The sequence below is a fragment of the Triturus cristatus genome, chromosome 3_2, assembly GCF_964204655.1.
Source record: "Triturus cristatus chromosome 3_2, aTriCri1.1, whole genome shotgun sequence".
In the NCBI taxonomy this organism is placed as follows: Eukaryota; Metazoa; Chordata; class Amphibia; order Caudata; family Salamandridae; genus Triturus; species Triturus cristatus.
Window position 1 is genome coordinate 698,594,655 of NC_140584.1, and position 27,957 is coordinate 698,622,611.

The 27,957-nt window shown below is 45.8% G+C and overlaps 1 protein-coding gene across 5 annotated transcripts in view; it reads left to right on the forward strand.

The window, feature by feature from the left end:
• Positions 1 to 27,957, forward strand: part of HECW2 (HECT, C2 and WW domain containing E3 ubiquitin protein ligase 2) — a 1,572,445-nt gene that overhangs the window by 1,392,053 nt on the left and 152,435 nt on the right. For all 5 annotated transcript variants that reach the window (XM_085648759.1, XM_085648760.1, XM_085648761.1 and 2 more), the window contains 3 exons: positions 15,870 to 15,979; positions 20,278 to 20,398; positions 20,771 to 20,884. In XM_085648759.1, coding sequence (XP_085504885.1) covers positions 15,870 to 15,979; positions 20,278 to 20,398; positions 20,771 to 20,884 — 345 coding nt within the window. The remainder of the gene's footprint in view (positions 1 to 15,869; positions 15,980 to 20,277; positions 20,399 to 20,770; positions 20,885 to 27,957) is intronic.

Here is a 27,957-nt window from a genome sequence, read left to right on the forward strand (position 1 = left end):
GCAACCTGGGTGTCATCATTGATGACTCACTAACTATGCAACATTAAGCTGTTAAGGTAGCCACCACATGCTTCACCATCTTGAAATGGCTAAAAAAGATCATCTGGATGTTGCCGGAACCTGCCCAAAGAACTGTAGTCCAGGCGCTTGTCACCTCTAGACTGGACTACGGTAACACTCTTTACCTGGGGGCCAATAAGGTGGTGACTCGCAGGCTACAGATGGTTCAGAACCCGGCTGCAAGACTACTTTGCCAGGTTCCTAGAGCTATCTCTGTTTCCGGTCACCTGCGTGACCTGCATTGGCTAAGGGTGGAGAACCGTATCAAGTTCAAAGCCCTGAGCTACATGTTTAAAATCAAAACAGGTGTGGCCCCTCAGTATCTACAGTCTCTGGTCTGCCCCTATATGCCTTCTCGCTGCCTACGCTCGTCCACTCAAGGGAAATTTACTGTGCCTAGAGTCAAACTATCTTGGATGGGTGGATGATCATTTGCTTACCTCGGTCCTTCCCTATGGAACTCACTTCCCAGCTCAATTCGGAATGAAACAACGTTTGTCCAATTCCGCAAATCCTTAAAAACCTGGCTTTTCAACCAATAACCACTAAGCTGCTACCTATTCCTTGGTCTAGCTGGCACCGGGAAACCCTTTTTGGGTAGCTGTTTGCACCTTACAAATTTAATTAAGAATAATAATAATATAGATGGCTAGACCTCAGGATGTGACTAAGTAAGGATACAGAAAGCTGAGTTTGCTCCCTGACTCTCATTGGCTTGTTAAATCAGTGACCAGAGAGGTCATCAGGGGTTTTCCACAGTCAGCTGTGAAAACTAAGACGCTTTAACACTCTTGGTGTGTGAAAACTAGGTGTGTTACAAGTACCAAGATGCTCTTCTGCTGACATGCCTTTGAGGATTGTGTAGACAGCAGCCAGTCACGTCCTGAATGACAGAAATGAAGCAAACCATTGACTAGTGTGTCTCTTCGTCTGCAAGTCGATCATATAGGAAGGCATGTGAGATACTGCTGCATAAGAGTGGCATACCACTGCTGTGTAGCTTATCCACAATGTTGTTTTTTATTGAAACATTATATAGCCCTACTAACACTGTATAGGGTGTGTGGTTGGGTATATGTTGTCTTAGTCTTGATCCTGTGTGGGAAGTGTTTCCATGTCGTGCGTGATAACCACTGAGGTTTCATGAGACATAACACTTAGCAGTGAGAGTTTGGTATCCCTTACAAGTGGCTCCATAGACATGAATTAATTAATGGCACTGTCGCTGGAGACGACATCGATTGGTGCCATATGGGGGGCTCTTCATATGACTGTTAGGACATTAAGAGTATCAAAGAGTGTGACAGTGCTCCCACCTTACCAAAAACCATGGGTTTTCAGCCTCATTTTGATGTGGGAGGATTAGTGGGTTTATGAGAAAAGAGGAACCAAGAGCTTTTTTACGAGGTCCTGCACAATGCTCCAAAGGTATGCTAAAGGCAGTGGGTATGCAGTTCCTCAAGGGGGAGGAGGGAACAGGGAGGGGAGCAAGTCTCTTATTGATTGCCCTCACACACCTAGCAAGGTGTCATGCTTCATCATTGAGCTGTGCTCCTCGTCGGGCCGGCGCTGCAATGCCCGATGGGCTCCCGCGTAGGGGCTCTTTATCGGAGATCTTTTAGAAGACAGTCGTATAGGTGCGTGGGGGTAAGTGAAACGGTGTAGTGAGTGGGTGTGTTTGTGGTTTAAAATAGGTCTGGTGCCACCACTGGGGATTGAATTTATTCTGGTGGTGTACCAACCTAATTAAAATATGTGAGCCCTGTCTGGATACTAATGATCCACAGGGAATAATGTGCCAGTTTGGTCAACATGTTTCTTGCCTTATGCCCTTAACGGGTCGCTTGGCAATTCTTCAGGACCGTGGTGGTGAGAAAGTGCTCAGAATATCTCTACTGCAGTTGCCAGTGAAAGTAAAATTAGTACGCCACCAGCAAGGGTCTATGCGGTCCCAGGAGGGTAGAGGGACCTGCGAGTGCTAGACCCCCAGTTGTGGGGTCGTGGCTGTACGGGTTCGCCATAAGAGCAATTTGTTGCTCACCAATAGGGGGGCGTGCGACTAGCAGTGCTCCTACCCAAGGGCTCCCTGAGCACAGTGATTGATGTCTGCAGAACGGGAGCAGGAGAAAAAGGGACAACTTCTGATGGAAAAAAACTAGAGCTCTTGTTAGCGCTGCTACGCTCCTGCAACTCTTGGTAACAAAGGATTCACTAAATATTAAAGTCAGGACTTCACTTTACAAATGAAACTCATTACTACAGGAAACGGAAAATGTGAAAAAACAAAGTTGGGTAGTGACGTTGTTGCACCCGAACCCGCTGAACCTACACTTTTGACAGAAATCGTTTCACAAAGTACAGCAAAGGTACACAGGCACCATAAAAGAACTATGCCAATATAGAAAACAGAATTATAAATAAAGAGGAGAATTTTTTTTACCAGGTCCGACCTTGGCTTCGAGTCCAGCCCTGACGAGGAGGTACGGAAGACAATAAGCAATGGCAGGACACCAGTGTCAAGGGCCCAGAACTTAAATTGGTGACTTCAGCGGATATGGAAGAAGTCAGCGGTGAAATAGTTTCAATGGTTCGTAAGTTAGTGGTATTAGAGTGACGTGAATGAGGGTCCAGGACAAGCAGCAGATGAGATGGGAGACAAGGATGTTTTATTATTTACACAAAAACATTAATCACAGGGTTTGCATGATGTGCTAAACCTCGGTCTTTTTAATCTTCTTCCACAAATAACTCTTTTGGTTGAATGACCGAGTTATTGGTTGAATTTGTTGAGATGTAGGTAATGGTATTGCAGAAGGAACTGAAAGTAGCGACGTGGAAGCTCAGCCAAAAAATGGAAGACTGTGTGTAGAGATCATTAGGCCCTCCAGAAAACCATACCCTTATTTTCAACCCAAAAGTAGTACCTCACAGTCATACAATAATGTTCAAATACTGTAACGCGACAGTTCCAATACATCACAGGTTTTAAGAAAAGCTACCAACATACTGATTTACTTTATTATACGGCACGTGACAGTCTGTCTACAAGAAAGTGCATTTATGCGATTGCCAGTGTTTTTCTATGTCTGGAGAATGTGATTTATCCTGTGTTTGACTTAGTGGTGGTCTTTTAACATTACTAGTCACTAATTTAAATTTAGTTTGGAATCAATTGGTTTGGTTGTCACCGAAAATCTAGATTCTTCTAGTACAGAAATGTCTTTCAACTAATATAGGTCATGGTTATATAAGATGTATATTGCACCAGCAAAGACATTTCCATAATTGTACTTCCAAGAGAATGTCATCTGAGGGTGTTCACAGAAATCACAAGATATTGAATGCTGTGGAGCATGTTTTAGGTGGGAAAGATGTTCACTTGATTGAGAGAACAATACAATGTATGGATCATGTTCTAAAGTGTATGCTTTTTAAATAGGCTTTCTTTCAAGTTCTTACTTTAATAAGTCAAAACTAACATGTTTTTAAATTCTTCATTCAAAGTCTGACCTTATGTTGAATAGGGTTCAGTTGACTTAAATGTTACAGTGACAAACAGAGGTTCTCATCTTTGGAATATTGACCCTTTCCTGGTTTCCAGTCTATTGGCCTGCAGAGTTTGGCCCTACCGTAGTCCAGGTAGAAAGGCTAAAAAACGTAGGCCTATATATTTACAAAGAATTGACACAATGCAGGGCAGCAAGCAAAGTGTCTGCGCTGCGTTGTATGAGCTGGGAAGAGAAAAACTGAGCCATATCTACAAAAAAGTTCTGCTCTCTCCCTGAGCGGGTGCTCTTTCTGTTGCCACACGCCAACACATGCACCCTTGCGTCAAAGAGCAAAGGTGTCTGCATGGTGGTTATCATAGATTTTGTGCCTGCACAAAAACCATGCTTTAAAGCAATTTTCTTTTTGAATGGGTGCTGCAGAAAATATTTCTCCTTTACGCCAGCCTTAGGGAGGAGCACGATTTTGGCCCAAATTCATGCCTACAGTTCTATTTAGATATAGATTTGCTCCAAAATCCATTTGGTAGATGAACAGGAACATGCATCCACCACTCATGGAACACTCCCTTGAAGCTAAATAATGCAGGGCAGCACAGCAAACATAGATGGTTTGGAGTTTAAATGCAGTTGGTCAATGTTAAAAAGACTCCAAACTTCCAATTGGAGAGAACCTTCTGCAACTATCAAAAGCACTTCAGAGATTTTCTAAGCTTGTGAGAGCAGTAGTGATCCACATGGACAACATATTAGCAAAGGGTCATGTGAAACGACATGGAAAGCTTTTCCATGGCTCTTGTAGCTCATCTCCATTGTGGTGGAGCTGAAGCTCATCTACTGCCTATAAAGGCAGTATATCTCCTACATAGGGAGAATTGATTCGGCAGACAAACTCCGTCAAATTCTTCCAACATCAGTTTAGTATCATCTAAGCCAAGAGGTTTTTCAGTTGTTTGGCCATCCAAGGTTGGACCATGTGCCTCGCCACAATACTCTCTTCCTCACTTTTGCATGGAGAACCTGGTCTTTGTTTGCCTGAGAAATAGATGTCCTGTCTCTCCTATACCCCTATCGACTGCTGAATGCATTTCTATTTCCCTTCCCTGGAAGGTGCTTCCGAAGATGTAGAGAAGATAGTGCGAGTAATCCTGGAAGTTCCTTTCTGGCTCTGTCGGCTGCAGTTACCAGCTGCTTTTCTGATGGCAATAATGCATTTTGTAAATTTCCCTGTAGGGCCCTCTTCTCTCCCTGTCATTCCTCAGCAGTGTCTTTTCTACCGTCACCTAATGGTTGAGAGTGCTGGACTGCAACAACAGGGTTGTTCTAGAGCCGTAGCCATTTGCATTGAATCCTATCGTAAGCCCTCCATACTGTTCTGTACAGCACTGGAACATTTTTGAGGGGTGATGTAAAGGAAGGGCTTTGCTAGCTAGATCATATAATTCATCTCAGATTCAAGAATTAAGAAATGGATACCTAAAACAGTTGGCTCCTTCTTCCTTACTGGCCCAGTAGGCAGCTTGCATATCTGTTGTGCTTGTGAGTCATGGAGTGAAGGGACAAGTATTATCACATTAGCGTCTACATTGCTTAGTATCATCTGTTTTTTTTAAACCTGTATTCTCAACGCTCTACTTTATTGAGACTATCTTCTTGAGGTGTCTTTAGGGCCCATCTTCGAAACCTTTAGAGCCAGCTTCTTCTCTTTCTTGGCTTGCGGTTAAGGTGTTTCTTGTTGCTGTAGCATCTGCTAGAAGGCGAGAACAATTAGGTGCCCTGGTTGTTATATGTACCTGCTTACAATTTGTTTTCTAGATATGAATGCATTACATTCAGGGACTGAATTTATCCTGTAAAATCCCATCTCATTTCCATGTTTCACAGGAGATTGTTCTACCAATTCTTTAATACAGAGTCCAGACATTCTGGGGCATATGTATCAAAAAACTGTTTTGCGAGACCTTCATAGCGAATTTTAGCGAATCGCTTTTAAGGACTCGCAAAATGCATTGTAATAATAATAATTGCGATTCCTACATATTCCTTAATTGCGAATCACAAATTGTGATTCGCAATTGAGGAATACCGTCCCATTCATTCCTATGGGCCTAGAGGCCCATAGGAATGAATGGGGAGACATTCGCAATTTGTGAGTACCCATTAGGTACTCGCAAATTGCGACTGCAATTTCAAGGGTGCAAGGGTGGCAAAAGGACACCCTGTTGAACCCCTGAAATATGCTTGTGTGCACATGTGGCGCACAAACATGCCTTAAAGGCATGTATGTGCGCCACATGGCTCTTTGAAAAATGCAAAAAAGTAAATTTTTCTAGGAAATCGCAAATTACCACCAACTTGAAGTTGGTGGTAATTTGCGATTTCTTAAGGGCAAATCGCTAATTTCAGGTGCTTCCAGAATAGCATTTAAGGAATCCAATTTGCAATTCCTTAAATGCATTCGCAAAATAGGGAATCGCAAATTTTGAGATTCCCTATTTTGCGATGGCCTTTTGGGATGATACATCCCAAAAGGCTTTTTCCCGTTCACAAGTAGGCCGATTGGGAGAATCGGCCCGTTTGCGAATGGGAATAAGGCTTGATACATATGCCCCACTATTCCTTTATTTTCGGGTGGTATAAGAGCACTTCTGATATATCTGTAGAGAACTAAATCATCTTGTTCACTTTCTTTTATCTGTTTCTTATGATCCTGCTAACAGGGGAACAACTTGCAACAGTAACCCTAAGTAGAAGAGCCCATTCCGCCGTCTGTCAGGCTTATTTTTTAGGTCTCGCACTGCGTTGCAGCGCAACGCGTTGCTCGCTCTGCGAGACCTCTTGTGAGCAAGGAGATTTCAGAAGGGGACTTAAAGCCCCGCACCTCATTTTCATTGGCGGGCGTCACCGTTTATGCTTAACGGTGGCCTGCCATTGGAAATTAGGTTTTTTTGTTGCCTCCCTTTCTCCTTTTTGTCCAGCCCATCCGGACTGGCTCATCTGCTTCACGGCTGTCGTGAAGCACTTTCTTATCTTTAGGGGGGGGCCATCTGTTTCTAATTAGCATGGTCTTAGCGCGGCCATGCTAATTAGAAACAGATGGTCCTGTAAGTAATAAATCCAGAATTATCTTCTTCATCTTACTTATATTACGACCTGTGGCGAATCTGTCATAGGATTCAGGGAGCTTTGCTATTCAAAGTGCCTGGTTGCTTTTGGCTTTCTTTTATCTCAAAGCGCTCAATTTCAGTGTTGCAAGGACGCAGAAGCACTTTTGTTTGACCGCAAGTGAGGAGCCCGTAAGCATCTCGAATACCAGAGTGCCTAGAAGTGCTTCAGTTAGTAGTTTTATGAATTAAAAGGTGCTTGCTTCGCCGTTCCGGGTCGCGTTACTTTTCCTAATTAGTTTGCCCGTTCATTATACTTTGTAATATTGACTTTCTAGACGCCTGCAGCTGATATAAGTAATGCGTAAATACATCAAAGTCAATAAATAGGCCTCAAATACCATTGTAAGGTAAAGTAATCTGTTCTTGTAAGTTGTAGTTAACTACGTCACTGCACCAGCATCATAGGGTATTGACTTTGTATTATGCGTACGCTGAACCAGCTTGCCTTTCCCAGTGCCTAGATCATGTGCAAGAAGCTGCTGTTGTGAGCGCATTTGCCGAGTCTGGTGGCTCAGTGGATTAATGTGTTCTCTGTAGGGGCCTGTGCTCGAGCTCATGGTCACAGGTTCAAATCAAGGCGGGCCACTCAGCCTTCCATCCTTCTGAGGTCGATAAAATGAGTCCCATTGAGTTGGGTAACAATAAACATATGTTATTCAGCGCCAAGATCCCTACGAGTGAACGTGCGCTTTACAAATACCTGTCATGTTATTTGCGCCTGTGTTTGTCTTCCCAAGTGCAAAAACGCCGTCCTTCGCAGTACCACGCACACGGAAGCCTCACTGCAGTTGGTGTTTTGAGGCTTTTCACTGCGCCTTTTGAGTGCTAGAGACGCTTAACTTTAACATTATAACTGCTTAATTTTGAGTAACCGGAGGCACTAGACTATGGAGTGCTTCATTGGCAAATAATATCTGTAATTATCTATATTTCAAAATACTTGAAGGTACGTGGTGTCCTTTTTTGTACATTTTTGGCCTCAGTCATGTACACACGCCAGAGGCGAGCCTGTGCTCCCGTTCTGACATGCGCTGCGAAGCCTCAGATCGCTGTGACGGGCGCTAGGAATGTCTGTGTCATGGCACAGTGGCCCGCACATTCCGAGAGCCGTAGGTTGCTATTTCTGCCTGTTCCCCGGTGGGAGTCGGGAGCTGGGAGGAATGCCCAGGTGCCCCCTCTCTCACAGCTGCCATTCCAGGCCTGTGAATCAGGACCCAGATATTAATACACTGTCCAAGTCCCACCCCGCCTCGACAAGGGCACAGGGGCCTACTCTCGGCGCTGCCGCCATCGCCTTCCCCCCCGCGGTGGATCTGCGAGGTAAGAGGGTGCAGCTGTGGGGTCTTCTGGGGTATACGGGGCACTTGGCCGTCCACCTGCCCTGGGAACAAGTCTCGGCGAGGAGTAGACCGGGGGTGTCATCATGAGATGAATGTGTGGATGTGCAGCGCGGCTTACAAACCCCTTTTATTACCTTTAGGGATGCTATCGATGAGCCTGTATCCCTGAAGTGAGGTGGCCTCCGGTCCTGCCAGCCCACCGGGCATTGACCCGATGGTCCTAGCTAGTCAGTTGTGTCCCTGGTGGCGTCCAGCCTCACAGACCCGGCGCCCGGGTCAGAGAAAGGACGACATTTTGCAGGTGTGTGCCTCAGTAATGGTCCTGTCCATGGCTTCATGCCCACTGGTCCACACAGAGTTTTATTGTCCTCCACCCCATTGACTTTCCCGCCTTATAAGGGATCCTGTCTAGGTTGTTCATAAGAACCACTCCCTGCATTGAAACGGGTCCTAAGCTCCCCGGATAGTTTCATGTTGGGGGCAGAAGACATGAGTAGATTTTAAGAACTTTTCTTTGTCCTGTAGGGGGTTGCTCGGGGTTACTAGGCAGCGCCCCTGCTGGATACTGGTGTTCTAGACTATTCCATTCAGATAATAGAATTGTTCATTTTGTAAACTTGTCCACCAGTGTGTCTTTCTTGCATTACCTCCATGGTGGGTTTCACACACTTCTCAGTGATGACGGGCTCATGCTGATGAGCTTTGCGGGGGTCAGCAGGGGTAAAAGACATTGTCATTTACAACGCCATTATTTGATTACTGCTTCACGAAGGGGAAAAAAAAACAATACAATTCCCACGGGTAGCCAACGCTGGCTGCATCATGTCTCTTTTTTTCCTTATTTTATTTTACCACCCTTTTCCTGTTGGCTCCAGATCATCTCAGACAGGAGATGTGCACGCGTTTCAGCACAGCGCGCATGGCACGCTTTCACTGTCCCTCCCTCCCTCCCCCCTCGGGTAGCCAACAATGTACCAGTGTTTGAAGTCGGAGGGATAACTTGTGGGACCTCTGCCCCCTCCTTCTAATCCAGGAATGGGTTGTTCTCCGTTTCCAGGATCTCGGTCTGCAGACTTCTGTGAGGGGAGGCAGATGTCTCAGTCCAGCTGCCACGGGTTCAGTGGTCAGACGCCCATCTGCCTTCTAATCTGTCTCTGAAAACTCACGCGCCTCAAGAGACATGTAGCGCTCTCTCACATGTTTTATTTTCTCAGGGCTCTATCCCTTATGGATATACCTCCTACAGATTAGGACTGCTAGAAATGTCACGTGTTGCCTGTGCGCATCGTGCAAATTATGCGAACTGTCAGAAATTACGCCAGCGTGAGCTTTTGCGGGGGGGATCATCTGCAAAAGACTGTGTTAAGCAGGAAATTTAGTGGTGGGGGCAGGTTCAAGCAAAAATTGTTGCACCAGGACATAATCTTCGATTAGGAGTCATTTTGCTCATATCCCGAGGGGCAGCATTTCCAATTTTCCCACTGCATCCCCAAATGCGATGCAGTGCACGCAACGAAATTCGTTTTTATTAATTTATATGTTTACTTACCTGTAAACCTCCGTAATCCATAGTTTACTACCCCCCACCCTGCCCCTCCCCACGTCACCGCCCTGCAGGTACTCCTACTACCGACAGCGGCTGCCAGTCGCGGTCGGCAGTAGGAGTACCTGCAGGGCGGTGACGTGGGGAGGGGGTAGTAAACTATGGATTACGGAGGTTTACAGGTAAGTAAACATATAAATTAATAAAAACGAATTTCGTTGCGTGCACTGCATCCCCAAATGCGATGCAGTGCACGCAACGAAATTCGTTTTTATTAATTTATATGTTTACTTACCTGTAAACCTCCGTAATCCATAGTTTACTACCCCCCACCCTGCCCTTCCCCACGTCACCGCCCTGCAGGTACTCCTACTACCGACCGCGGCTGCCCACTACTACAGCCCGCAGCTCCTTCTGCTGCTTCAGACTGCTATGGGTGGAGTGCCGCACAGTACCACTTCACAGCGCCTCAAGTCATCATTATGCACAGCGCTGCTTCGGTTAATGTCTCATGTACTGGCTGGCGGTACCAGTTCTACTATTAGCCTTGCGCATATCCACATTCAAACAAGCATTTGCAATGCAATAGGTCGCGCATTTTACAAACTTTGACCTATTAGCATTGCAAATAACAATGCTTTTTATCATGTGCTCTTTGTACTTATATGCCTGCAGGTTTTCAGAAGACATAAATAAAAGCCACAGTCATTTGCAATGCCAATAGCTCAAAATCATGCAAATGCGAGACCTATTGCATTGCAAATGCTTGTTTCTCTTTAGTGCCTCCAGTCAATGCAGCTTTGGTACATCCTCGTGTTGGGAGGGACAGAGTTTCTAATACTCATCGTGGCAAAAAATCCCTAACAATGCCAAAACGTTCCAGTAGAGGGCACTCAGAAGTCATGCTTTCTCATATCTACAACTGTATCTTGGAGTCGACGTTCAAAGCCATCATTGATATGATCCTTAGTTGTATGGCGCTCTTTTCTCTCTTCCTGTATTTCGCTTCCTTTAATTCTCCTATCCGTTCCTCTTCTTTTCACAGTCCAATCTGAGGTATGTCTTGTGACTAGAATGAGTCCACAGTTCTCTGTTTTATAATGGGTTTATTGTCGCTGGTTACACCCTTTGGGCAACATGGTATGAATACTTTACAGATGTTGGAATAATAGTTGCTTTTGACTTCATACTGGGACTTTGTTGTTTATATAGTAACCACTCCCCTATTTATTACATTAATAAAGAAATGTGAAACCAAAGCCATCCTTTGTTTGCAGTTTAATTTAGAATACATTTTGATTTATATTGTTGCTTTGCTCATGATTTCGATTTCTCCAGTGCAGCCTTACATGCCACAGCCCATAAAAATGAGAAAATCTATATTTTTGGGAGGTTTTTTTAAACTGAAATTCTACTTTGCAGTATGTTTCTTTATAGTTACATTTAAAACCATTCCTTCTTGATATGTTTTCTGAATGGCTTTGTCGTGCTACTAAAGCAACGTATAGAACGGGACAAATGCACCAGTGTAATTGGAACCCATTTTGTGTCGAACATTATGAAATGAATAATGTGCTACTGTGGGCCCTACTTATGTCTTGCCCGAGGGCTGGCCTCTCTAGCCTACAAGCGGCTCTCATGCTGACTGCTCGCCTACACTACTTTTGACTGCTGGCCCATAGACTTCCATTGCACTACTCCCAAAACTTCTCTTACCCAGGAGCCCCCAGCCTCCTACCGACGCTCCTGGGTAGTAAGGGCACACCAGATGGCTGCTGCGCGGTATGCGCATGCCAGTCCTGACCGCAGTGCCCCTCAACAGTTGTGTCTGCCCAGAGATTTCTGCTAGAATCTTCTTCCACCGCCTTGGTTCGCTTTATATCTGGTGTGCACCTGAAGGAATTCCTGCTGTGTCGCTGTTGTGTAGCTATAATTTAGTAACACATATCTCCTCCTACTGTTTGCATACCTGCCGACTCAGAGGTACCACTGTGTGACACACTGTCTCACGGTGACGAGCCGATATCACACGGTGGCAGGGAAAACAAGCTGAAAACCACTGTAAATAGTGGTTTTCCAGCTCGTTTTCCGAGGCTTTGAACTGCCGACGTCCATTAAGGGGTGTGAAGGTAACACACCAGGACATTGCTTCGGCAAGCTTTTTTTAGGGAGTGTGGGAAGGGAGTTTGGGGGTGGGGTGGGCCTCAAAAGTAACTTGTAGGCACTTCTCGGCACGAGGCGCAGCCCCCTGCTCACACAGTGAGATTGTTCTTCAAGTTGGCAGGTATGTGTTTGCCACGCACCTCCGTCTGCCTGTCCATCCTGAACAATCAGAGCCGTGCTCGTTTATGAGATACCTTCTATCCGAAGCAGAAAGGATTCCTCGTCTCTCTCCTATGTGCTTGGCTGAGCATTTCCCACCACAATTGACATTCAGTGTGAGCTTCTGGGATCCCTTCATTCTAGTACATTATCCACCCCTGGCACTTATAAGGGCTACTCAGAGTCTGCAGAAAAGAGTGGGAAATGGAGGTAGGTGGAGAGGGATGATGCATGTATGCATTCTAGCAACAAGCATTTGCAATGCAATAGGTCTCGCATTCACGCGAGTTTGAGCTATTGGCATTGCCAATGGTTATTCTTGTTTTCGTTTTTAAAACATAAATAAAAGGCATTGTCATTTGCAATGTCATTAGCTCAAACTTGCATAAATGCGAGACCTATTGCATTCCAAATGCTAACGGCTGACCTGCAGTTCCCCCGGGGCACAAGCAGACATCCACTTCTGTGAGGACAGCTGATCTCAGCGAAAAGACAAAAGTGGATGCCTGCTTGTGCCCCAGGGGGACTGACATAAAAAAACAAACACGCGAAGCGTAATTTTGTTGCTATGGCAACAAAATGGCGTGGGACTGTCCACAGTTCCAAGGACACGCGCATGCTGTTTGCAATGGACAAATGGCGAGAGCAGCCATCTTTGTCCATTGCAGACGCGTGCATGAGAGCCCTCGCAGAATTGATTCCAAAAGGTGCTCTCCTGGCTAGAGCAGCGCATGCGCTGCTTTCGCCAGGCGAGACCTAAAAAACAGACCTGATGACAAGAAATCACGCACGGGCATATGCTATTGCAAAATGATAGCAATAGATCATTTGACAGCATCAGATACTATGCAAGCAGTAAACACAACAGATCTACCAAAGACATTTTTTTCAAAACAACCGAGTCCAAACACGTTTATTCAGTCACAGATGTCCAGGAAGGAAACAGGCAAACTTATTTCCATTTTCCTGGCCCTTGCATGTTTCCTTTGGAGTCTGGGCAGCAGATGTCTTTGAGAAAGACTATTAGTAGCTGTGAGATGAATCTGTGCCCTCCACCTAGAGGTGAGAAATGGATTGCAAAGGTGCTATGTATCTAACCAAGCAACTGTATTTGGGTCAAGCACACACCGTCCCAGTTATCACCACTTCAGGTCAATTTACTTGTAGGATATATTTTTGATGTTGATTGTACACATCAACAAGCCTATGACCAAATTTACTAATGGGTAACATTTTATTTAACTGAGAATAAGCTGAGAATATTCTGTATGTGATTGCAAGTCATTGATTTCCTATGCAGTGTTTGACCTATATTGTCCCCTTTCTCTTTTGAGGAGGCCCGCCTCCTGTCCTTGTTGGATAGCTAGCAGCCTGCTGCTTTGTTGCTTCTACTGAGGATAAACTACACAGAGCTGGTCCATGGCAAAGACACATAGGGCCTCATTATGATGGCGTCTGACTTTTATCCAACCGCCATCCTAACGGGAATGGGACCGCCCGACTAGCTGTCGGCGGTCCCGCCATACGCATTATAATGTGTATATGTTGTATTGCGGCATGTGCTGCGGGGTGCAGCACACGCTACAGCACAAAATATACACATGTTGCATATCCCTGCGCCATGTGGCAGGCTCCATGTGGTGCAGGGATATGTAGGGGGCACCATAGGTGCCCTACAGAACCCAAGGCTGAGTGGAAGGGGGGCCCGCTAGGGGCTCCCAAAGTCCCTTGCTGTCTGCCTTTCATGGTGGGTTAACCGCCATGAAACGGCCGGCAGGAAGGGGCATTGTAATCCCTACGGCAGTGCACGAGCAGGCACCGCCACTGTAGTAGGGATACAAGTCGCTCTGACGGTCCAAAGGGCTCCTTGAGCCCGTCGGACCTGTGGCTGTTGGTCGCTCTGACTGACAAGCACACGCCGCCATCATAATGTGGCAGGTGGTAATGCAGCTGTAGGACCGCCACCGATGGGCTTACGGTGGTGGTCCCACCGCCATCGTAATGAGCCCCATAGATAGGCTGAGAGTGTCCTCTTACAAGAGGCTTCAGGTGAATTGTAGGATTCCAAGAGGTCTGTTTCTCTTGCTATCTTGTTCAACATCCACACGTTTCTCTCATATCAGCTAACTGCAGGCCATGGCCTCCGGCGGCAGGTGCATCCATGTGGCACTCATAACTTAGTCGACAGTTACAAGGAGGGTGGAGGCACAAAGAGTATGAAGGAGCTCCCTCTGTTAAGTGCCGGTTTGGATGCAAAGAGTGAGACTATCTGAAGGACAGAGACAGATGATGCGCTGCTAGGGCCAAGGAGAGATGTAGTCTTCTGCCCATACCATAGCTGTGTCAGGCAGTGGCGATTCCCGTTGATGCAAGTAAATTGTGTGTGATCTTTCATCAGACTTAGTGCTTGTAATGGGAGGTCGTGGCAGTATCACTATGTCACTGATGTTACTTGGTCAGGATATTCCTTCTCCTGTACACAGGCTAGCCCCCAATGTGCCCAGCTGTCATGTTTGCAACAACATTTGCAGTCTTGGTGAAACTGTGGCATGTATTCATGATGCATCATGAGTATTGGTAAGCCAACCAACCAGAGCACCTAATTCAGGGACAAACCAGATACGTGATTGGAGGTTTGGGTAACTCCAGATACCAACCACTAAGCAAGAATCTCTAGTGAAGCTTGTAGAGAAACGTTTAGACCAAACATTATGTGATGTATTGTCGATGGTGAGTAGGATTTGCCATTTCAGGGCTCAGTCCAGGATTCAGTCTGGCACAGTTGTCTCCAAGGGCACCTTCCTCCCACGCGGAGCTTCTGATCGGCGGCTTTTTCTGTTTCATCAGTGGCTGGCAAGAGAGGCATACTGCCCATGAGAAACTGTGTGTTCTGCTGTTGTTTATCTCTTGCATGCATTGCATGTTGATACCTCGCAATCTGAAAAGAACATCTGTGGCATGTGGATTACATTTTCTCTCTCTACACATACTGTTATAATTTCATGTTGTGAAAAGGTGCATTACTGTAATGCTCATGCTGACAATTCACATTGAAATTAAATATTTAACCTGATATAGAAAGTACTTAACGCCTGATGTGATGTACGTTGCGCACTTTTTTTAGGGTTCGATGCCAGAAATGTATTTAAATTGGCACATACATAGAAAACAAACTGCGGTCCAGCAGCAGATGTTCCAAAGTGTTCATATGTTTCTTTTTTTATTATTACTATTTTTTACTACAGGGTATGCATTTCAGTTCAATAAATTCGCACATTTTTATAACTTGCGATAATGATTCATCCAAGAGTTACACACATTTGATTTAGAAACGCAGGGAAAAAAATCCTTGTATAAGCACAAGTTTAAGCTCCTTCAATTCATAATATTTTAAATATTAAGTGTCGAGCGACTCCATGCAGATTGTGATGTTTTCCTATTGGGGGCTGTTCTACTAGTAATGCTTTCAAGTAGGCTGATGCCTTATAAAAGCCCTGATGGAACCTGCCTGGGAATACTGAATTGAATGAGCAATGTATGCTGCCTGGTGTGATCCCTGCAGTGCATTCGAGAATAATGGTTAGGTTTAGTCAGGAGTACACATGGCCCCAAGAATTGCAGGGACATTCGTATTGGCCCCATGGAGCATTGTTGCCATTCCTGCAAACGTGCTTTGCTACCCAGGTGCGATAGGAGACACCGGATATTGAAAGAGAAGCGCTCGTGGCCGCCCCTCATGCCCGATAACACGGAGTGAATGAAGGGTGATGCAGCCACGCGCTCGGCATTCTGAGCAGGTGCCCGGATGCGGCTGGTCGACTTTCTAGGAAATGCAGTCGGCGCTCCAGGGATTGATGGCATGAATCTGCTGCTGCCGGGGAGGGTCGTGCCACAGTGTGTTAATGAGCCTGTTCTCTTTTCTCCTCACCAGCCTGTTCGAAGAAGAGATCATGTCCTACGTGCCGCCACATGCCTTACTCCACCCCGGGTACTGCCAGTCCCCGCGAGCCTCCCCCGTCTCGTCGCCGCAGAACTCTCCAGGTACTGCCCATCTTCCAGCCGTCCTCCCGACGCCATGTGTGGGGGAAGTCATCGCCTGCCATTATTTTTTATCTCTTTGCTTTGATTCACATCCACTGCTGTTTTCTTCTGAATGTTGCGCAGATTTTGTAAAAAAAAAAAACATAACCTTGGTGCAGAAGACTGAAGTCTCATTGCTTGGGTTCCTGGAATACCGACATCTAATGCATCAAGGCGTTGCTGATAAAATGGTAATCTCTGTGGTATCCAGAGATTGCCTTCTTACTTTCACTGCTGTGCCAGGGTTACATTTGTAAAAATAAATAAATGTGCCAGTGCTCAAAGATTTTCTTAACAGGCCTGCGCCAGAGCTGTCCAGTGCTGGCACTGCCCACTCCAGCCGTCAGGGCCATGCCTCTTGTTCTGTCCCTTTCTCTGACATAGCTCCTATGCCAGTCCTACACAGTGTACAGTGTTGCATGACCCCCCCCCCCCCTAACACTCTAGATCTTCTAAGTGCTGTGGAAATAATAATACGCACCTTGTATTTTGTTATTTATTTCAAGTGTGGGGCAGAGGTGGGTTGGTCCTGAGTTGTTCCATGCCTGGGGAGTTAATTGTCCGTTGCTGTTTATCTTTTCCCTTGTTTGCGTTCCTTTATTACCTATGGAAAAGAAACTAAGGCAGAGGAGTCAAAGAAAAAAACATGACTGCATGGATCACTTGCATGCCATGCAGCAGCTCGGGAGCTCGGATTTTGGCCGAGGGTCTAAGTCTAAAAACGCCAATGCCAGAGAAGCCGCCAGGTCACTGAATAGTCCATCAGGAAGCACGCGACGTACAGCGCTGGCCTGGCCCACCCTAGCGCATCCAGTCAATGGCACGGAGCCAGTGGCTCTCCCTGCGTTGGACTGTAGTAGGCCCTGGGAGATACCTCCTGTGCCAATGGAGCCTACCACGTTGCCACAGAAGCCGCGCTATCCTAGAAATAAAAATGCATGTTTGTGTCTCACAATTCGGAACGCTGCTCAGTAGTAGCAGTTGATTAGTGCCAAACGTACAACCAGAGTCAATTTTAGCGCTGGTGGCACCTGAAGCAATAAACTTTGTTGGCACCCCTTTACCCCTCCCATGACGGATTCCCTCCCTTCCACCTTCCAATGATGCCCATCATCTCTCCTTAGCCCGTCTCTCACATTTATTTACGTTATAGCACTAGCCATCCCAATGTAGAGTGTCAGAGCGCTTAACATTACAGACATGTTATACAGAGACAATCAGCAGTACAAATGTGTAAATCAAGGCATACTGGAAAGGAGTGAGGGCTCATCAGCAGCATACCTATATAATGGTGCTGTTGCTCCCTTCTCTAGTGCTGATGTAACATAGTCTGCCTTCAATGCTTGATTTGAGCCGGTGGAAGCAGGTGGGGCCCACCGACATCAATTTTTGGGACTGGCACTTATTTTTTATCTATAGACTTTGACTCAGAGCAAGAGAGAAAAAACATGAAAAGTGGAAAAGAACGAAAAAGACAGGAAAACAGTGATGAAGAGAAAAATCAGGGATGAACAAGAACCCGTAAGAGTGACCTGAAGGGGCAGGAAGTGTCTCGTGGTGGATAAAAAAATAGGCAGGAGGTAGAGTCAAAACTACACCATCTTACGATAGAGCTGGCTGCAGTCATCCGAGCAAAATGTTGGGCCCCTTAACTTAATCTTTTTCAAATGATCAACTGGTTGCCTTGCGCCAATGCACACACCCTAGCACCGCCGTGCAAGGGTATGCACACGATGTGAAGGATAGGCTGTATACTAGAAAGGTACCCTCCCAGTACCAAATTCTGCGGTTTAATACTTTGTGTGCTGTACGGTGCAAAAAACATGCAATGTTGATAAGGAGTGGAGAAAATAAATTTTTTCCCCACCTTTACACCTGCCTCAAGGAGGCTGAATTATTTGATGCAAATCCCTTTCTACCAAAGTTAGTATATAGGGATAAGTGTCAAAATGCATGGGAGGGTACATGGTAATGTCCATGTACAACCCATAAAACACCTCCTTGACACAAAGTAGCACATAGTGCTACTTAATGTTACTTTAGGACTTCTTTCTTATGCAATTCATGATTTGGGGCTGGAAATGAAAAACAACACTTTGCACCAGTTCGCATCACTTAATTGATGCAAGCCAGGCAGAAAGTGTTAGTAAATCCACCCCATAAACTCAGGATGTGAAATGCATCACAATGACTGGGGGTGTCATACTAATAAAATTGTATTACTACTCAAAGGAATCCTTTTTAGCAATCTTAGAATAACGAAAGATTAAAAAACACAATAAGGCTCTAAATCCATGCCTTGCAATTTGCATGTAGTGCTTTGATGCCAGTTCATAGCTCAATGAACAATATTAGAAGGATTGTAACTTATGAATTCAAACTAACAAAAGAATCTGTGTGATATAAACACTAACCTCCTGAGCTATCTACACGGAATACAACTCTAGGAGCAGCATGTTGCGCATTGTCCTTTGCAAAAGCAACATCATTCCCTCTATGCTACTTTATCATGAGTCAAATCTGTGACTAGACAAATCACAGATCTATCCATCAATTGCATTAACCTCCAGAGTTATCATGCAGTTGCTATATATCCCTTGGAAGATGCCTTACACACAAAGATATCTGTAGGCTGCTCTAATCTCGTCTAATTCAGTCAAGCACAGGACGCCCCCCAGGGGCAGCTTCTCTGTTGGAGCGGAGTAGCGATGCCTCACTGAAAATCTCCCCTCAAACCCCTGAAAAATAAAACGGTAATTAATTACCATTTTAGTTTTCTTCCCGTTGCGAATTGAGCATCAGGGCGGGGCTTCTGCTGAGTGACAGAAGCATGTCACTCAGCAGGGAGGATAGTGTATGGCACTGTTTAGAGTGTGCATGTCTTTTTGGCAAGCCGTCTTGAGACGGCCAACCACACATGCATACTTTGAACAGCTCTAACCCAGCTCTCTTAAGACAGTTGGGTTAGAGCAAGCCATAGCCTCAACAGCACTGTGGAGCGCCGAGTGAGGTTGCTCCCTCCAATCAGGTCACTTCTCTCATGCTGCATGAGAGCAGTGCCTTGATTGATCAAGATGAGGACCAGAGGAGGATGTCGCATTCAGGTAAGTTAACATTCTGTAGTTTTATTTTGCTTGAGCGTGCCTGTCCCCTCTCTCACCCCCTACTCCCCGGTGATGCCAGCCGCCACTGGTGCCCCCTCAAGCTTGATGCCTTGTGTAGCGGCACCGGTCACACCCCATTAAAGCCGGCCTCTTATACAACTTATGGCCTGATTATAAGTTGCTCATTATATTCTGACCCGCGAGTAAATCTCTGTTTACGCATGGGTTGGAATTACAGGTTGGTAGGTATTTAACGCTTCCGATAATTATTGGTTGTGTTAAATACCACAACCTTTGTTAAATTTTAGTAAGTTCAACAGGACAAAATTTAACAGGGAAAAAGCATATGGTTATTCCCATATCATGTGGTTTTTTGTGAGTTAAACACCAAAATCTGCATGTTATTCCCCACCAACTCATTATAGATGTTATTTATAGCAATTGATAAATGACGTGCGATAAATAACACCTAAACTCGTAATCAGGGCCTATATGACTACTCCAAGGTCAGTGAAAGCATGAATGCACCCACCTCAGCACCTTACAATGAGAGGAATAAGCACTTCCCTTTCCTGTGCTCTCTTAACCTAGTTTCTGCAAAGAATAGAGTCTCCAAACTTGTCACAAATGTAAGTCTTAGAATTGCTTTGCGCCCACTCACTTGTGCCACATCTCACCACTGAAGACGTAGGAGATCGAAATCCACCTAGAGTTGATTATGTTCCATGTTCAAATGATGTGGGCTAAAGTGTTCATTATAAGGTGGGCCAAATTTGCATATGATGGTCCCCTCTGGAATGGCACAGATTAAAGTGGATGGGGTGGAATGGCTAAAATGGGGGAATTCCCAATGTTAGCTTATGCATTTCCATCCATTGCCTTTTCGTTTTTTTATGTTAAAGCGATAATAAAATAAGATGAGTGAAGGGCTACTTTTGGAGGAAAGCATTATGCAGCCAGGTTTCAGGCCTTTTCCTGATCTTAGTGTGCTGTGTTGATCAGTGCTCTGATCTGACACACATCACCGGAAGGAGATGGCACAGTTTCCTGTACGTGCAGCAATGCGTTATGTGGCAATCTGTATAACGCTGGCTTTGAAGTAAGATGCTTTTGTGCCGTTCATGTCTTGACTACTGTTACTTGCTGTTCCTCCAGGCACTCAGCGGGCAAACGCTCGAGCACCAGCTCCTTACAAACGGGATTTTGAAGCCAAGTTAAGGAACTTCTACCGCAAATTGGAAACAAAAGGATATGGGCAAGGCCCAGGGAAATTAAAGTAAGTAGAAACAATTTGGTTAATTTCACTAGGCACCTTGCCTTTCCCTGGTGCACTGTGAGCATGACAAGTGATATCATTTTTTAACATTATTTACATTTAGAAATTGCCCTCAGTTCACAAGCTCCAAAAACAAATGGACACATTTGACATGATATTTATCAACACTGTCTAGTCTTAACTTGAATGAAGCATATCCCAGGTGTCAACCACTTGATAGACAGGTCCATTGGAGTACCACAGACCCACCTTGTAGAGCAAACCTCGGTATAGGTTGGCAGGAACTCGCTTTGAAACAATGGTCCATTGGAGGCTCTTATCTTCTGCAGCCCCCTGCAAGTAACTGCTCTTTTGCATTGTTTTGCGCTGCAGATTAATCATCAGGAGAGACCACTTGCTTGAAGATGCCTTTAACCAAATTATGGGTTATTCGAGGAAAGACCTGCAGAGGAACAAGCTTTACGTCACCTTTGTGGGAGAAGAAGGGTGAGTAGCAAAAAGGGATGTGGTTATTACACACACAGGAGACGCTGCTATGTTGATTGTTGTTTTGACTGTCACTGTGGTTCTGCGTGAGAACAGGGAAGGAAGCGCAAGAACAAATACAACTGAGAAGCTGAAATCGTGCTTTTTGGTGACTCAATTATTGAGTTATTCCAAATAGACATTTCATTTATTTTTTAAGGACTGGAATAGGGATTTCAAGCTTTACTTAATGAAGAGTTATGAATTAGGTCTTGAATGGGAAAATACACAGAGAATTGATTACATGACACCACGTAGTTTCTTTATGGCTGTATGAAGATTGTCATGTGGTGATTTATAGGCACTTAGAGAGAGTTTCTTAAAAGTCCAAATATATTCAGTTGGCTTTATGGACCACACAATAAAAGGTTTAATTAAGATATATTTTTATCCTCAAGCCACACTATTTTGTGCAGACATTGCGACTCACCCAGTTTAATGATTCAGTCGAAGCTTCTCACCTGCAGGGCTGTTGCTAATACCAGAGGCATTGGGGATGTGACTTGTGGTAAAATATGTCTATACGTTGGCGTCACATGTGCTCCGACTTCACCTCCACCACAGGAGTATCCCGCACTTAGGCCAAAGATCTGCTCTTGCACTGCACTCTCCAGATTGTCAGAAGACAGCACTCTACCACTAGACAAAAGAACCTTCCCTCACTGCACTTGCACAAAAGCACCTTCTGCTTGGCCCTGCAAATGAGCTAAAGACTTTCTAATCAGTTCTACAATATTTATTTATTTTTGTCAAAATGACCCTGAACCTTTGGCCCAATACTGTTGGCAACCTGCTAACAAGGGACTTGTGTTTAGAAGCTTTGTATTCACACAACATGAATGTGTTTGTGGGTGAAAATATTTAGCACCATCCTGAGTCTGCCAGAAGATCTACCACAGAATGTATGCTCATGATTCATAATGAAACCAACAACAATGTCTCAACTGGATTTAGTAGAAATTAATATATATGTATGTACAAGACATTACAGGAAGAGAACAAAAGAGAGAGACTCCAAATTATTTGTTGAATGTGCTCATGGCATCATATATTAGAAACATGAGTTATACATGACAGTAATATCAGCACTGTTAGCATAAATACAGAGGCAACCCTAAAGAACTTGGTGCACGTTGTGCTCGTGACAGGAAGGTGACAGCGCAAGTGACAAGTGAAGAACACAGCCCTAGGCGCGAGGTGAGAAAGTGATATAAAATATGCACAGGGTAATTGAGCACATTCAACAAATAATTTGGAGTCTCTCTCTTTTGTTCTCTTCCTGTAATGTCTTGTACATACATATATATTAATTTCTACTAAATCCAGTTGAGACATAGTTGTTAGTTTCTTTGTACTCACCCAGATCTCAACCTGGTCTATGGGTTATACTCCTGTGGCGTTTTACTACCATGATTCATAATGACATTGAGCCGTAAGCACACAGAGTGTTGATTTAAATGGTGGCTTCTTCAGCTTTGTAGATCTTGCCTACAAGACCAAGCTACATACCTTCCATAATGCTCTTTCTGATAAATACCCCATCTAACTGTAGACCACCCCCTTGTGACTATTTCCCCAGCCATCAGATTAGATACGGAAACTCAAAACCCGTAGTGCTACATGGTGATAGGGGCTGATGTGCGACTCCACACCAATGTCCTTCCGCTCGAGAAGAGATGAGTGGGCAATATATGAGCCATATCCCACTAAGCATGGCTGTAGTGAACCAATAGGCAGCTGGCAGTGATAGAACGTAACTCAAAACTGCCAGAAGAGAACATGTTGTTGCCAAAAGTCTCCATGCAATTGGAGTCGCAATCTGGATGATTCGTAGAGAAAGAAAATAGGAGTCAGTCTAATGGTGTACGCCTGCACCACTAGCCTGGAGTTGATGTTGAGTCAGGAAGTCAGGATTGCCTGGTGCCAATATGTGGCAATGAGCTATATGCTTGTTGACTTGGGGCCCAGAATATGCCCATGCCCAAGAGGTTATCTGTTAAGAGAATTTAAGCAGGTTCCTGGCCAGAATGGCTAACATCAATGTTAGAAATGGGATTCCTGGTTGGCTAAGGCTTGTGCCAAAGCCAGGCTGAAACCACCACTCTAGTCAGGGCAAGGGAGTTACACCCTGAAGATAACCCCTGCTCATCCCCTTGGTAGCTTGGCACGAGCAGTCAGGCTTATCCCAGAGGCAATGTGTAAAGCGGTTTCGCAACACACACACAGTAGCAACATACTAGGCACACCACAAAAGGAACTCCACACAAGGTTATATATAAAAATAGCCTTTGTATTGTCTTAAACACATTAGAATAGTAATCCCACAATATACACTGTGCCAACAGGCATTAGGCAATACTTGCAATATTTACAGGGGATTATATACACATGACAGGGCCAATTGGGCCTCTGTCAAAACCATCACAAGCACAAATAGTAAATGTAGAACATAGCCAGTAATGACTGGCAAAACACTGTACTCATCCTGCAACATAAATCATATTATGCAATCAGTATCCCATCAGGCGTAAAATACATTATGCGCCAACCTCATAAGCCTAAACATATTAGACCATAACCTCCTAATTATAAATCACATTAGAGGCATAAATCACAGTAGAGAATAACCTCATAAACATAAACCACATTAGAGGCATAAATCAGGGTACATAAATCACATTTCCTGCGCACCACATAAATCACATTAGGACCTGGTGCCTTATCAACCTATCACAGTCCCCCTGGCCAACTGGCCTTCTCAAAGGGGTCAAATGCCCTATGTACAAAATATCAGGGCTGGCTGCCAATGCAGCAGAATCCCAAAGTGCGCAATTGCGCAGGCCTAAACGTTGCAGCTGTCACTAATTGCTGTGCAGCAGTGATGAACTGTAGGCATGGGCACTCACTGTGCCCTCTGGGTGGGTCCCCACTGGGACTCTGTAAAACAAATACGTGCCATCGTTGCAGCTGCCCTCTATCAAGCGGGGCAGCTGTGAAATAAACCAAGAGGCCCTGCTCTGGGGCTCTCTAAATAAAACTGCCCTCATCGTTGCAGCTGCCCTCTTATCAGGCAGTCCAGCTGTGGAAATTGAATAAAAAGAGAAGGCACGGGCACCACTGTGCCCTCTGGACACATGTGCCCAAACGTTGCAGCTGCCCTCCTCTATCAGGCGGGGCAGCTGTGGGAATAAAGAATCAGGCACTGGCGCTTTGGTGCCCTCAGGAGTCCACACTGGGACTCCACATCAAAAATGCGGCCAACGGTGCAGCTGCCCGCTACGGGGGTGCAGCCGTGCATAAACAAAGAGGCCCTGGCACGACTGTGCCCTCGGGGCCTCGAAGAGAAATGCCCCTTGTCCCACTCTGGGACATTGCAAAACAAATGCAGGCTCCCGATCGTAGGAGCGGCCCGCTCTCCCGTGGGTCTGGTCAGAACTAAGACCTGCCAATGTATCGAGTCGAGTCCCACTCACCGGGCTCCTGGGCAGGACTCCTCCGGTCTCCTCTCTGGACTCGGGATTAGCGCCAGGGATCCTCCTCACTTCGCCGGTGATCTTTGCGGTGTGCGCAGGGCTTCCCTCAGCTCACGGGAGCCCCACTTCCTTTGAACGGCACGCGGCAGGCCCCGCCCACAGCCAGGCAGCTTGCCTGGCTTCCGGGTCGCGCTTGGCAGTGGCCCGGCGATTCCTCTTGGCGGCTTCCTTCTCCTTTGGCCGCAATGCGGGATGGGCTCCCGCTTCCATTCAGGCACAAAGCGGGGTGGGCACCCGCATATTTAAAATACCACAGATGCGGGGTGGGCACCCGCAAAAATAAAAGCAAACGCAGGGTGGGCACCCGCTGCTTTAAGTAAACATAACTGCGGGGTGGGCACCTGCCGTTTAGGATATTTATAAAGCGGGGTAGGCTCCCGCTAAGCACCACAATGCGGGGTGGGCTCCTGCCGAAAAGGCGCAAAATGCGGGGGAATCCACACGTCGGGATGCCCTCCAACAGGGCTGCGGCTCCACGCTGCGAAGCCCATGCTCTCCTCTTTTTGGCAAAGTTAAAATATAGCGCTCATGAGGTGCTAGGAGCAAGAGTCCTGGATTTAAAAAGAAGAAGTCCAAGCAAAAGTTCCTCTAGGTCCATGGGGCATAGCTGGGCCCAGGGAGACCAGCACATAGGGCCCTCCAGCAGGAAGGCAAGCCCCTGTGGCGGCTCCTCCTGGGCCTCCAGCAGCAGCAAGCCCCCAGCAGGCCAGAAACAGCACAAAAACATGGGGTCACAGCCCTATACTTATACTCCTTTTCTCCTTTGTCTGCAGTGCAGGGCTTGGGGGAACCAGATGCAACTGGTTCAATGGGGAATTGGAGCACTTTGTTTACCAGACTTCCCCTTTGTCAGGTGGGGGCTAGGTGATCAGACACACCAAAGGGGGCAGAGCCAGCATTGTTCAGGCTGGGCACAGACCTATTCAGAGTCAGGGGATTACTCCTCCCACTACTCCCAATGCAGATGTCCCATTCAGCCTAGTGCTGACTCACCCTGCCCCTCCTGGAGCCACACACACCTCCCAGCCCCTGTCACTTAAAAGCCAGACATGCAATTCACATCAGACAGGCAGACACATAGCACACAGAAATGCCAACTTCTAAAAGTGGCATTTCTAAAATAGTTATAATAAATCATTGCACACCATTGCGCAGCATTTATTATGACAATTCCAAATATACTAAACTTGACCACCCTGCTCCTCCCATATCAGGAATTACCACTGAAACACTTATCAGGGTATCCCCAATGCATTCCTATGGCAGGGCAGCCCCACAGTAGTGAGAAACCAAAATGGCTGTTTGTCACTACCAGGGCATGTCACACACTTAAGGTACATGTCCTATCTTTTACTTACAATGCACCCTGCCCATAGAGCTAGCTAGGGCATACCTTAGGGGTGACTGACATGCAGAAAAAGGGGGGTCAGAGACCTGGCACACACTTTAGGTGCCACGTCACAGCGGCAGTAACACTGTGCGCACAGGCCCTGCAATGGCAGAGGCCTGAGATAGGTTTGCAAGGCTACTTTGGTGGGTGGCGCAGTCAGCGCTGCAAGACCACCAGTAGCATTTAATTTACCAGCCCTGGGTATATGAGATACCACTTTACAAGGGACTGACAGGTAAATTAAATATGCCAAACGGGTAGACCAATCTTACCAAATGTAACACAGAGAGCACACGCACTTTACACTGGACAGTACTGCTAAAGTGCCCAGAGGCCTTAAACCACCACCACCATGTCAGAGAAAAGGCTAGGAGAAAGACAAAAAGTTTAGGGATGACCCTGCAAAAAGGGCCAAGTCCAACAATCCATCAGTACATTAGTCTTTACTTCCATGGTAGCAAGTTCCAGGTTAAAGACCTTTGCAGCAAGTTGCATGACCATAGCGGAAGAAGCACTATCCTCTGTTGCAGTACCAGGAGGATAGACCAGTCCAATGTTTCGGAGTGTCTAGTCCACTGGCATCCTGTAATTCGTAGTATGACCTGTCCACATCATAATGTGAGGCAAATTAGCCCCCTTCATCAGTCTTTATTGTCAGAACCAAAGAGCTGGTATAAAGAATGAGACCTCCCGCATGGTACAGGCAATGTATCCAAGTCAGAAGGGTTGGTTACCAACTGCTCTCTGGTGGGATCAGAATGCAGGCTTTGTCAAGGTTGAGATGAGGCTGGTTCAAAGTTGGAAACTTCTACAGGTGACTAATCCTCCTGCAGTGCTGGTTGTGTCAGCACCGACATAGCTTTTAAGGAAACAGGGAGTGGGGCCAGAGCCAAAGTCAGTACCGAATTCAGTGCGTAACCTTAAGCGGGATCAAGAGGTACACATTGTGCCAAGGCCAAACCAACTGAGGAGATCCCAACTGGAGAGAGAACTGGTGATGTGCAACATTTACACTGCACAGCCTCTTTAAAGGCCTCAATTTACTGCACCGTTGCAGTTGCACCCAGAAGTTTGAGTTGCATCGGGACCAAATTTGTAATCAACTCTTTAGAAGTTTTGGAATGAGACCGAGTGGCGCATTGATGCCCTTATGCCCTCTCTAGAGTTCAAGAGTGGCAAAAGATGAAGATTCTCGTGCAGACTTCTTGGGCCTTTTCTTCAACTTTACCTGAAGACATTGACCGCAACAAGGCTCCGCCACAGGAACGACTTCAGGAGTAGGAACGGGACCTTTCTGTTACCTTAAACCTGTCATATCGCAGAGTCTTCCGTTTCTTTGCAACGTGGAGTTTCGCTTCATGGTCCAATATGACCTTTGGGTTCATCTGGGCGCAGTCAATGCTGACCCTAGAGTCATGTTCGCACCACAGTCATACCCTGTGGGAGTCTGTCAGACATTTGTTTGCAATAGTCACTACAACGTTTGAAACCTTTCGTTTTGGGAGGTGATATATTCCCCTTGCACACTGGTAAAAAACAGACATTTTGTAACAAAAATATTAGAGACAGGAGGAGTAGAGCTCCAAATCATCATTTGAAAGTGCAGCAAGAAAGGAATAGTTCTCATCCAGGGGATACTCATCAATAGTCATAATCTATGAATAATCCCCGCCCATGTGCGGGATCCCGGAGCATATAGAAAATACATATATATAAATATATATATATATACATATGTGAAAACATATAAATGCAGCCTAATAATGTTCAAAACATGGCAATGCTGTAAATTACATATTTTTGCATAGTAGTGCCCCCGTAACCCGTAAGGAAAAAAGGAAGCATCAGGCAAATTATAACACAGCACTGCTTTATTGCCATAAAGCAACATGTAATTGTAGGCATTCGCCAGTAGGCTGCAGTAGAGTATCAAGAATCCAAGAAAACTGACACCTTGCCTTTAAGGCATTAGAGTAGGGGGACCGTGCCTTTAAGGCCTGCCCGTGACCCCCTGCTCCCATGATGCACTACAGGTGACAGTTGGGCCAGTTCTTTTTTCCGGCTCCTTCTGTGAGGATCCTGGAGCTTGAGCTCTTCAGTTTTTTGACTGA